This window comes from Branchiostoma floridae, chromosome 16 (assembly GCF_000003815.2).
Source record: "Branchiostoma floridae strain S238N-H82 chromosome 16, Bfl_VNyyK, whole genome shotgun sequence".
Taxonomy (NCBI): Eukaryota; Metazoa; Chordata; class Leptocardii; order Amphioxiformes; family Branchiostomatidae; genus Branchiostoma; species Branchiostoma floridae.
In genome coordinates, this window is record NC_049994.1 from 18656574 (window position 1) to 18667747 (window position 11174).

The following is an 11174-nucleotide window of genomic DNA, read 5'->3' on the forward strand; positions in this document are numbered from 1 at the left end:
GAGAAGGAAAATTGCTCCTAAGATAGCAAAGAATACATAACAAGACGAGATTTCTTAGCGATCCTGAAATTAGTTTTCTAACCTTACCTAGAATTTTGCCTTGTATTCAGCTATAGGATTAGTTCAATCAGAGGGTACTCGGGGAGTTCAGTAGAAGACTGAATGCTTTTGAGGCACGTGGAGTAACTGGGTACTTTATCGTATAATGTAAAGTACAGTGGAAGCCGCTTAATTGCACATCCAATTTGCCAGCAAATTCCGTGCAATTATCCGGCGTGTGCGATAATGCGAAGTTACCCAGTTGGACCGCACCGCCACGGGATTTGGGGATTCCGTGCAATTGACCGAAGTGTGCGTTTATCCGATGTGAAATTAACTGGCGTCCACTGTAGTATGCATTTATTACTTCCTAAAATCAATATCTATCGGAAAATAACACTCCCGTGTGGAGTAGAAAGCCCCTGTATAAGATGCACATGTACGTATATACATCTTATAGCTTAATTGGATTGATTTGTAAAAAGTAGCCTGAAACCTGTAGAATTCTGAGTGGTCATGACTTTGGTTTTCTTTCATTGAAAGTTTTTTAACATCATTACATCCTCTTCACATTAGGCGAAACTTGATCGGACGACGAGTCTGCGAGCTCTAAATTATGAGGAGGCCTGACCCTGCTGCCGACGAAGAAATGGCAAGAGTTCCCCCCTTCCCGTCATGGTCATTCTTCCTCGTAGTTTAGAGCTCGCAGACCCGTCGTCCGATCGATTTTCGCCTAATGTGAGGGGGGTAATATGACACCAGTGTAAAGTTGTGAAAATAAGATTGTTTTGAATGTGGTCTTGGATGCTGCATTTACCTAAGGAGTTCGTCTTTTTTTCAAGGGTTGTTCATGTAATTTACATTACTTTCAGCGTGCTCTAAAGAATTTGCTACTCTTTGTACGATAGATAAACTGAAGTACATTCTGGGAGGCGATAATCCTCACTGTGTACAAGTAGGCAAATATATACAAGAATGTCTATACCGTAGAAGCAATAGTGTAAACGACATGCTAGTCCCTATATGTTGACTCATTCATACCTATAAATATCCATATACATTGTATGTGTGTTTAGTTGTACTATAAGTAGTTGTTATACATGTAGACCTTACGAAAGCCGCTGTGCTTTTGTCGTGTCAATAAAGATTTGTTGTAATGGCCAAAACATCATATGATTCCCAAATCTTCTGCCTGGCTTAGAGGGCTTAGGGGCTTTATTCGTCCATTAGCAGTGATACAAAAACATATCAACAAGTTGATCTTGTTTCTTGGTTTAAAAAAGAGTTAAATGATGAACCGAAAGATAAAAGAGAAGCTCACAAGGAGAGTCTGTAATTAACCCAGTTCACACATTGCCAGGAGCTGAATTAAGTCATGTAAACTTTTGGATTAAATTGCTTTGTACAATTTCGGGGCCAAAATGTTCCATGATCGGCCTTTAACGGCGACACTTGAGGTGTTTGATAACTGTTCTTTTATCCCTTCTACAATTGAAAAGCGAGGAGGAGTTAAATTTGTCTGATAGTTTTGCATCTATTAACTGTTCAACACGTTTGGTTGTGACTCGAGTACTTTAGGCCCAAAGTGGCAAAAATATGCAATAAAAGTCTTCATTCATTCATTCATTTACTAACGAGACACTTGGGGTTTTACATTAACGTTTTATTCTTAAGAATATTTTCAATTTCGTGGCCAGTATGTTAACACTAGTTAACGCTTTCTCTGCGGGGGTAACCTATATCTGTTGTGTTGGCATTTAGTGACATTGAGTCAACGGACGGTGGTTTCAAATTGCAATATTTTCTTATTATTGTCAAAATATTGTACCGTTCGTTGACTTCATATGTCCTTAATGCAAAACAACGTATATAGGTTACCACGCGGATAAAGGTGCACTAGCGTTACATGCAGGGCCTTTAACGGGGACACTTGAGGTGCCAGCCGCCGTCTACGGGCACCTGGGCCCCGGTGATGAAGGACGCGTCTGACGAGGCCAGGAAGGCGATGGTCCGCGCCACTTCAGACACCTCCCCGTTCCTCCCCAAGGCGTGTAAGGACTTCATGTGTTCCAACATCTGAATGAAGAATTGTGCAACAATTGTACCAGGTATAATGTTTGGCAACCTGTACATGCATGGCTATACATTATAGTCGTACTTAAATGGCAGTTGAACTATATATGTCAAAAAGCAGTTACTCGAGCAACTGGATAAGATTTTGAAAACGGTCAGACGTTTCAACCGGCATCCACCAGTTTTCGTCAGTGACACTTGTGGATGCTAGTTGCAATGTCTGACCGTTTCCAAAACTACTCTCTCTTGGCAGCCGGGGGCTGAATTGCGAGGAGCTTACAATAGGCGGGGCTAAATCGCAAGGGTCTGGAGCGAGCTGCCATTCGGCGCTAACTCAGGTGACCTCAATACGACAGTAATTGCCCCAGGTGCGGCCACGGGGCTCTAGGTTTTGAACCACTCACACCGGGAAGGGCCCCTTCTCTTTTCGATAAGTGTGGTGGGATCATTACACGAGGCCTCCATTTAACGTCCTAGCCGAAGCTAGGAACTCACTTTCGCCTGAGTGAAGTGACGAAAGTCAATTTCTCTTACCTGTGCGACTCCCTCGTCGTCCAGGCCAGACATCCGTTTCAGAATTTGTGTTGGGAACGCGCCGAGGCTGGAACCGTAAGCAGAGATGGTAATACTTAGCCAATATACGTTGGCCAATTTCTTCTACAGTAACTGTAACAGTGGAAGCCAGTTATTTGTATTTCTTATAACTGTATTTCCGAAAAGTTGTATAGAACCTTAAAATACCAAATTCACTTAGTTCTAAAAACAATGTTTAATTGTATCACAATTTGTCATATAATCCGGGGTATCGTATTGGATTTCGTCCAGTGACATCGTGTAATGATCTGGAACTGTGTATTAAAAGTTAGTAAAGACGGTATTTGGATGTCTGTACAACGTACAACATACATGGCATTTTCGGCCGAAGACTCCGACCATCATCAGATGAATGACTCGCTGCACTAATCCGGAAGTCGTCGGATGACGTCAGGTAGCAGCGAATCATAAATGGTCGGAGTCTTCGGCCGAAAATTTATGGTGAGTTTCTTTTTGTGTTGGAACAAAATTCAAACTTTTTCACTATGGAATTTGATAACAAAGATGAGCTTTCATTCGGATATATATGGAATTGTTTGTTATAAATCACAAATGAAGAGGTCCGGATCGAAAATTATGATCTAATAGCGAGATGTGGAGCCTAGTAGAGCCTCTAGATACCCCGTCTTTAAATGCAACGGATATAGGTTACCCCGAAAATAAAGGTGAACTAGCGTTAATTACTAGTGCTATAATGTCAATGAGAAACATCTATAGCATCGGTCTATTACCATACTTTTAGACCTATGAGTAGCACTGAAAAATTCATATTTCCCATATGTCTTCACAAACCGACTATTGCCTAGCTGTAAGGTAAAGGCAATGGTAAAGATAGTCCCACCAACCAGTGGTGGAGCTTTCATTCGATACATTTTCTATTTGACTTCCTTAAAATAAAAAGAATGAAATTACAGAAATAAGTGAACTTACTTGACAGAGTTGACCCTGATTTGCTTGGAAGCAAGTTCTGAAAGATACATGTAAGAGTTCCAGTCTTCAGTAACGATGTAACAGCAGTTTACACTATCTAAACCAAAAACACTGCTATAACGAAAACCTTTCTGTACAGCACTAAAACATAATATCAGACCATCGACAGCGTCCATGTTCAGAAAACACTTTAAAAAATGGATCAAATGTAAGTTTGCTCACCAAGCGCCACACATCGTGTGAACTGGTCCAGCGCTGCCTTACTCATATTGGAAGCCAGGAGCCCCGGAATCTGTACGGGAATATGTGATAAATTGTACGAATAAAAACTCATTCGTGTTGGTGGAATCCATAGTTGTAGAATTTGAACTTTATGCAAAATGCAAAAGAAAATAAAATTTCAGTCGATCTCGTCGACCTTCATCAGATGTCTATTTCACTGGGCTGACTTTCCGGAAAATGGAATTGTGAAGAAGGCAAGAGTACACCAGGGCCCATTGAACCCCACCGAACCGTTATGATGGTAGATTCCACACTAATTGTTGCACGGATGAAATAAGCCCTTTCACAGAGATCAGAACGCATGTGCAGCGACAGGAATTCTAGGTAATTCTAGGTAAAGGCCCCGAAATTTAGAACAGCCCTTGTCTTCACCATTGTTTTGATTTGCATAATAATGTCCAGGCGGTTTTTTGTTTTCAATTTTAGGGCCTTACCCTTTGACATATTACCTAGAATTCCTGTCGCCGCACATGCATTCTGACCTCTGTGAAAGGGCTCATAACAGTAACAGTGCTTGGTCGTGGAGGCACAGTATGGTGGGGTGAAGTTAATATTTCAAACTTTTGTGCCGAGTATAAATTGTAAATTTGGTATATAATGTTTTTTTATTTAGATAAATAAAGCTGGAATATTTAAGTTTCAGCTTACCGCCCGCAATCCATTAACGCTGGACACATTTACAATGGAACCTGGGTGGGACAGAAGAAACAAGAGTTCGAAAATGTCACAACTCCTTCCGAAATAAGTTCTTCAGAGAATAAAGAGACTCTTTTTACACAACCATTGCTTTATTCTCACCGACGTTTCGGTGACCGTCTGTCACCTACTTCAGGGCAATTCTGACTGGTTCACATTGTACTGCAGGACAGGTGTCGCTGCTCACAGTTCAGATGCGGTCACAAAACGTAAAGTATTTACATATATACAGACAGATTGCCTCGAAGGACGTGACAGACGGTCACCGAAACGTCGGTATGGATAAAGTAATGGTTGTGTAAAAAGAGTCCCTTTATTCAGTGACTTACCAACCTGATGAAACTCTTCACGGAAATAATTTCATCATGCAGGTTGGTAGATACTAGTAATAGGACATATGCGTTTTTTTACACAGCCAGTTAATCTTACCTTAGCTGACGTTTCGATCTTCCTCAGAGCTTCTTACTGGAGTTCTGCTTCTCGCCGCTATATGTAGCCGATGTTGTTGGCGCTTTTTTTGCGGCGAGAAAACAATATATCTAATATATCTGATATTGTTTACCTGGATGTTTAACCTTCATAAATGTAACATTACCTTTAGTGACAGTGAGATGTGGCACACACAGTTGAGTCAGCGCCACCACACTGCGCACGTTCACGTTCATGAGTTTGTCATATTCCGCCATGTCTGTTGTTTCTATGGTTGCCAGGTGGGCAGTGCCGGCATTGTTCACCTGCGACAGAAAAAAATGATCTCGAAGTCGAACCATCAAAAATTATTAACAGTCTGGTAGCACATACTATTTAGGATCTTGGAGTGTTTTAAATTTTTGTTATTTGCACCGCAGGCAGTAGATGCCATACTTTGTTGAACTGTTGTTCAATAATGACAAAGCTTCCATATAATGTCCTTTTTAAAGATACTGTCTATATATCAGACATCTTCCTGAGAGCTTCTGACTGGAGTTCTCATTGGAGTATATAGCCAATGAAGGTGGAGAACAAATCAAACCAAAGAAAACCAAACCAATTAACGCTAGTTCACCTTTATTCGTGTGGTAATCTTTATCCGTTGTATTTCGGGATATCAAGTCGACCGGCGGTAGTCTCAAACCATGCATTTGGAAAAAAAGCAATTTGAAACTACCGTCCATCAACGAGATATCCCTAGATATTCTGTTTTTTGGTACAACGGATATAGGTTACCCCGCGATTAAAGGTGAACTAGCGTTACCGTACCAGCACGTCTATCCGGCCGAATTTCTGCACAGTTTGATCCACCAGGTTTTTCCGCAGTTCTTCGTCGCAGATGTCTCCGGTTATAAGCAGAACCTGGGGGGAGAGGTAAAAAAAAAGGTAAGGGTAAATTGATGAAGGTAGGACAACCTGGTAATACGATACGCCAAGTGGCAGTTAGTCACAGGAAACCGAATAATCATGATATTAGGAAGGTACTAGTAGTTCTTTTTGAGGATGAATTAATTAATGAATGTACACTGTATAAACTCTTATAAAGCACAAGCATGGAAAGATACAAATTCCGTCGGAGCTTACATTATAGAATACAAATATGACAAGAAATGCGGTCTATCAAAATGGAAGGATGCCTACTACGGTTTCACATTTTCGTGTATCGTAGAGTACGTTAAGATAGGGGCACTGAGGTTTATTTACTGTACGATTGTGTCTAGGGGGCGGTTTTGTAAGGCGGAGTCCACCCCTCTCCCTCCACAACCTTTTACCTCCCCTACCGAAGTCAGGTGTCCATTTTTACATCTGGGTAGACTGAGGAAGGTTGTATAAAGTGCTTTTCCCAAGGGCACATGGTCGCCACCACTCTGGATACCAGATATTGGAAATAAACAAACAAACAAACAAACAAGCAAGCAAACAAGTACCTTGTCTTGCGGAGTCCCTGCCTCCACACAGGCCTTTGCTGTGGCCTGCAGGTTTTCCTGGTTCCTCCCAGTCAGAGCCAGGTGCGCTCCCAGCTGGGCAAATTCCACAGCTGTCCCCTGCCCGATTCCGGAGCTTGCACCTGAAGGGGCGAAAAAAACATGAGAGAGAGAGAGAGACAGAAAGACAGAGGGACATAGAGAGAAAGACTGAGAGAGAGAAAGAAAGAGAGAGACAGAGAGAGACATAGGGGAAAGGAAAATTTCCACAGCTGTCCCCTCCCGATTCCGGAGCTTGCACCTGGAGGGGGTGAAAAAAAAGAGCCATGAGAGAGGGGGAGAGGGAAAGAGAGAGGGGGGCGTAGGATGGGCAAATTCTACAGCTGTCCCCTTCGCGATTCCTGAGCTTGCACCTGGAGGGGCGAAGAAAAAACACAAAAAAAAGAGAAGGAGAGTGAGACATAGAGGGAGAGGTGGGAAGGACAAATCCGCAGCTGTCCCCTTCCCTTTTCATGAAATGGACAAATCAGTATGGCCTAATGATTCATAAATAAAATAACAAGCCACAACAATAGAAAGCAAACATTACATCTGTCCCCCGAAGTTCCCGATATCAGAAACGCAACTTTACAAGTCCTGATGCGCATTTCTAAGTGTCAGCTATTGGCTGGGCTTATACACCCGTTTTCCCGATCGGAGTCAACTCGCAGTACACTCTGCCTACCCCCGACTCAACGGAGTCCATGATCAGAGGAATAAAATCTTCTGGGAACCCCAAAATAAAAGACCTAAAACGTAAGTCCAACATGTATATTCCGCCACGCCCCCTTTTACAAACGAATGAGGCCATGTATGATTCCAAGTGCATTGCAAAAATTCTGACAGCATTCACGCGAGTTAACCTTGTACTATCCCAATTGTGCTCTATCCTAAAAGCGCTTTTAGGATAGAATCACTTCTGGGATAGGCCTGCATCCTAAATGTGCCTCTATTCTAAAAACCAGAGCGCATTCAGGATATCCCAGACGCGCCTTTGTCGCCGTCAATCTTGGTGATTGACAGGACCGCAAGCGGCGATTATTTACGCCCAGGTTTCCATATTTGGTTCGACCTGGCGATCGCGAGACGTCGCGAGAGTCTTCTTGCGAGAGTTTAAAAAGTTCGACAAAACTTCTCTTGCGCTGAATGCTGGTTGATGTTGTGCGATTACCGCAAGTAAGATCCTTTTTTGTTGTCGTTGTTGTTTACTTTTGTATATTTCCTGTGAACCATTTGTGTATGATGCTTATTAGTGCCTCTAGCAGAAGTCAGAATGGAGCTTGGAAATTCGAGTGTTTCTCTTAGACGATCGATATTCATGTTTTCACTTTTACTTTTAGTAAATATTATAGGGGGAGGGGGGCGGAGGCAATCTACTCTACATCCACCTACAAGTTTTGTTTTTGTTTTCAAGTGACGATCAGTAAAGCAGAGGCTGCTGCCCTGCAATACTACCTGGACAGGGATAAACAAAGGCCCGGTGGCACCGACTGGGGGCAAACGCCAGACCCTGAACTTCCAGCGCATGGCCAGGAGCTACTCCAATGTGGAGGGGAAGCTCCACAAGAATGGTAAACTTGTTCTTATTCAGGAGGACTTCAAAGACATCATGCGTGTTTATCATGATGCCGCCTCACACCCGGGCATCACAGTAGTGAAGCGAAAGGTAATGTATTCAATACATATTACTGGTATTTACCATGTTGCTGTAAATAATTACTCTATCAAAGCACCCTTGTGTGCTCGAGAGAATAATGTTGACAGAGAGAACACACATTTTAACAACCTTCTTTTGGCTACAGCGGTTGGAGTATGGTGTGATGGTAGTGCTTCCTGAAGCCTTGGCTGCAATCTACCAGCTCTACTCAAAAGGCACAGCCACCCTACAGGAGGCTAGGGATTGTGTTCGGAAAGCAGGAGTTCGGGATTAGTATTATTAAACACACAATATTTCTTGTGTAACATGTTTTACAAGTTAGATTTCATGGAGCTAAATGCTCATTCATCTGGAAAGAGTGTCCTTGTTTTGATGTTGAGAACATTTTCAGAGTAGACTAGAGTTGAACTTTGACCTGTTGCAGTCTGTTGCTGCATTCCTCATTTGACTTAAGGACAATTACAAATAAGATTTCTGAAGTTTAAAAAAAGTGCCTTCCTTTAGATCCCTCATCATTGAGTATGGTATTATATTGCATTAGTTCTTTTATTCTCAAAGCAGGTGTTACATCTCCTGAAAGTCTGTATTACTGGTCTGTAAGATAATACTATTTTCTGTCTAGTGCTGTTTAATCATCTTGGCTGTTTACAAAATGTCACCCACATATGTAAGATGTTGACTTAATTTTTAGTTCTTGATGGTAATCAAAGACGTGTACATAAAAAGTGCAGTCAGGAGCTTATATTCTTTCACACATGAGCTAATGTTCTTACACACAATATTTTTGTGTAACATGTTTCACAAGTTAGATTTCATAGAGCAAAATGCTCATTCATCTGGAAAGAGTGCCCTTGTGTTCAGAGCATTTTCAGATTAGAGTAGAGTTACACTTTGACGCAGGAGGAGCTGCGGGTATGTTGAAAGTATGTTGTACAATTGTCTTGTTGACAAATGTTCAATTATCTGGTTGAACCTAAACATACTGTTTTGAAGGTTTATTAAAATTTTGAAATGATATTGACCCATTCATTTATCTAAGACATCTTGTTTCTGAAATAAAAGCATGGAGGAACTGAATGAGATGAGTCCTTTTAGTTAATGATAAAATTTCTCAAAGCCCGTACTGTATAGTAACTTTTATTTATCTTTCATGGATAAATCTATTTATTAGGCAAAGAAAAGATGACAAATCGTATGATAAAAGTTACCTTTATTGCAAGTTACTGCACAGAGGTAATTGCACACTGCTGACTACAATATATATACAGTGTGCACAGATAATGGGAAATTTATCAAACTTAATTCCATGCAGATTAAACACTATTTTGTCCTTTTGATTACAACTATATGATTTTTATCCATCTAATTTTGCAAAGAAAACACAGAAAGCACTTCTTAATAGCGCATCCCAAGATGTACTACAAAATGTACCATAAAAAGTACTACAAAATGTACCATAAAACATGATGACAGTCAATGAAAACGTCCAGCTGCACATTGATCAATTCCCCAAGCCATTCAGTTCACAGGTTGTGTTCTATCGCAAAAGCGCTTCGCGTCTAACAAGAATAGTAGATTGTCGTCTATCCTATAAAAAGCGCTTCTGGGATAAGATGTGCTTCTATCCTAAAAGCGCTTCTATGATATCCAGAACACGTCGCAAGCGAAGGAGCGCTTTCTGGATATCCTAGAAGCGCTCCTGTCGAAGGAGGCCGACATCTGTCTTCTCCCAGGGTGACTTTGTTAATGGTTTGCTGAATTTCAGCTTTTGGTTTGTTTCGAACTATCAAACCGGAGATAGCGATACTAGTCGGTGTTTAGGGTTCCATGCAGTCAACACGTCGCGAGAAAATGGCAGCAGTAATTTCCGGTGATTGTTTACACCGAAGTTTCCATATTTAGTTCGGCCTCGCGACACCTGCCGTAATCTACGTGATCGAAATCCGCAGTTTATAAAGCAACCGCTGAACCTAGATTTTACGTGATTATGTGAGGGTTACACCGGCCCACGGAGTCCCAAAAAATTATTTGGTTTGTGCAAACTGCGTTAATTTGGCGTAAGTATATGCGATCTTCTATCACAATCAAACCCGGAAGTGACCGAGTAGGGAGAACAAAGATGGCGGCCTTTTGACTACGAAAAATCACAAGATAGTCTCCGCCTCCCAAGACACTAAGCTCCTCCCACAAGTGCACGTTCTGGATAAACACGTCGGCTTATCCTGAATGCGCTCCGACAGAAGCGCATTCAGGATATCCAGAATGCGCTCCTCGCTTGCGACGTGTTCTGGATATCCCATAAGCGCTTTTAGGATAGAAGCACATTTTTGATGCCGGTCTATCCTAAAAGGGCTTCTATCCTAAAAGCGCTTTTAGGATAGACGACATTCTAGGATGTAACAAACCTACCTGTTATGATGGCTACCTTTCCGCCTAAGTCAGGCATCTTTTGCTGGAAGACGACTGTTATACGTCTTACTTTGTTGCTGAGACGAAAAAAGTGTTCCCCCTCCTCGATTTTCACCGTGACCGAGGACTTTAGACCAGGGACGTCTGAACTTTAACCGCATTTTCAATGGCACCGCGGCATCAAACAACAAGATATATGTTTCAATTTTACAAACTGTAACATAAAAGATTTAAAATATTTTAAATGTTTCTTCATCATTTGGTTGGTAGCAAAGCAAATCCTACCCTGATGGGGCTTTGTGTTCGTTCAAACCAAAGATTTATACATTGTAACTTTAATGCTTTACGTTTTGCTGCGTTGAGCGAAGCACCGTGCCCTTGAATGACCTTATTGGTAGTTCTCCAAGCAGATATTGGGTGGGATCATAACGTACCATTATGTATTCAATTAAAACCAACGACAGACATCGAACACAGAAACATTTAATATTGCAGGTAAAAAAAGTCGGCATACAGCATACATGTGCATGTGCATGAGTCTAGGCAGAGGTTTCTTACTG

At 41.6% G+C, this 11174-nt stretch overlaps 1 protein-coding gene across 1 annotated transcript; it reads right to left on the reverse strand.

Annotated features, from left to right (window-relative positions):
• Window positions 1–1681: 1681 nt before the first annotated feature.
• LOC118403796 (3-oxoacyl-[acyl-carrier-protein] reductase FabG-like) lies at window positions 1682–10750 on the reverse strand. The gene is made up of 9 exons (XM_035802595.1): window positions 10615–10750; window positions 6513–6652; window positions 5854–5946; window positions 5210–5348; window positions 4567–4607; window positions 3859–3928; window positions 3637–3673; window positions 2647–2713; window positions 1682–2115 (listed from the first exon to the last, which is right to left on the reverse strand). The coding sequence occupies exons 1-9, from the start codon at window positions 10649–10651 to the stop codon at window positions 1957–1959; spliced, it is 783 nt and encodes a 260-aa protein (XP_035658488.1). The 5' UTR covers window positions 10652–10750; the 3' UTR covers window positions 1682–1956.
• Between the last annotated feature and the right edge of the window lie 424 nt (window positions 10751–11174).

Excerpts from the sequence above, each read along its gene's own strand:
- LOC118403796 (XM_035802595.1), bottom strand. The coding sequence starts at position 10,651 with ATGCCTGACTTAGGCGGAAAGGTAGCCATCATAACAG. Across the intron at positions 2,714-3,636 it reads ATCAGGGTCAACTCTGTCAA|CCTCGGCGCGTTCCCAACAC; the intron begins GTAAGTTCACTT and ends TTACGGTTCCAG. Across the intron at positions 2,116-2,646 it reads ACGACGAGGGAGTCGCACAG|ATGTTGGAACACATGAAGTC; the intron begins GTAAGAGAAATT and ends TTCTTCATTCAG.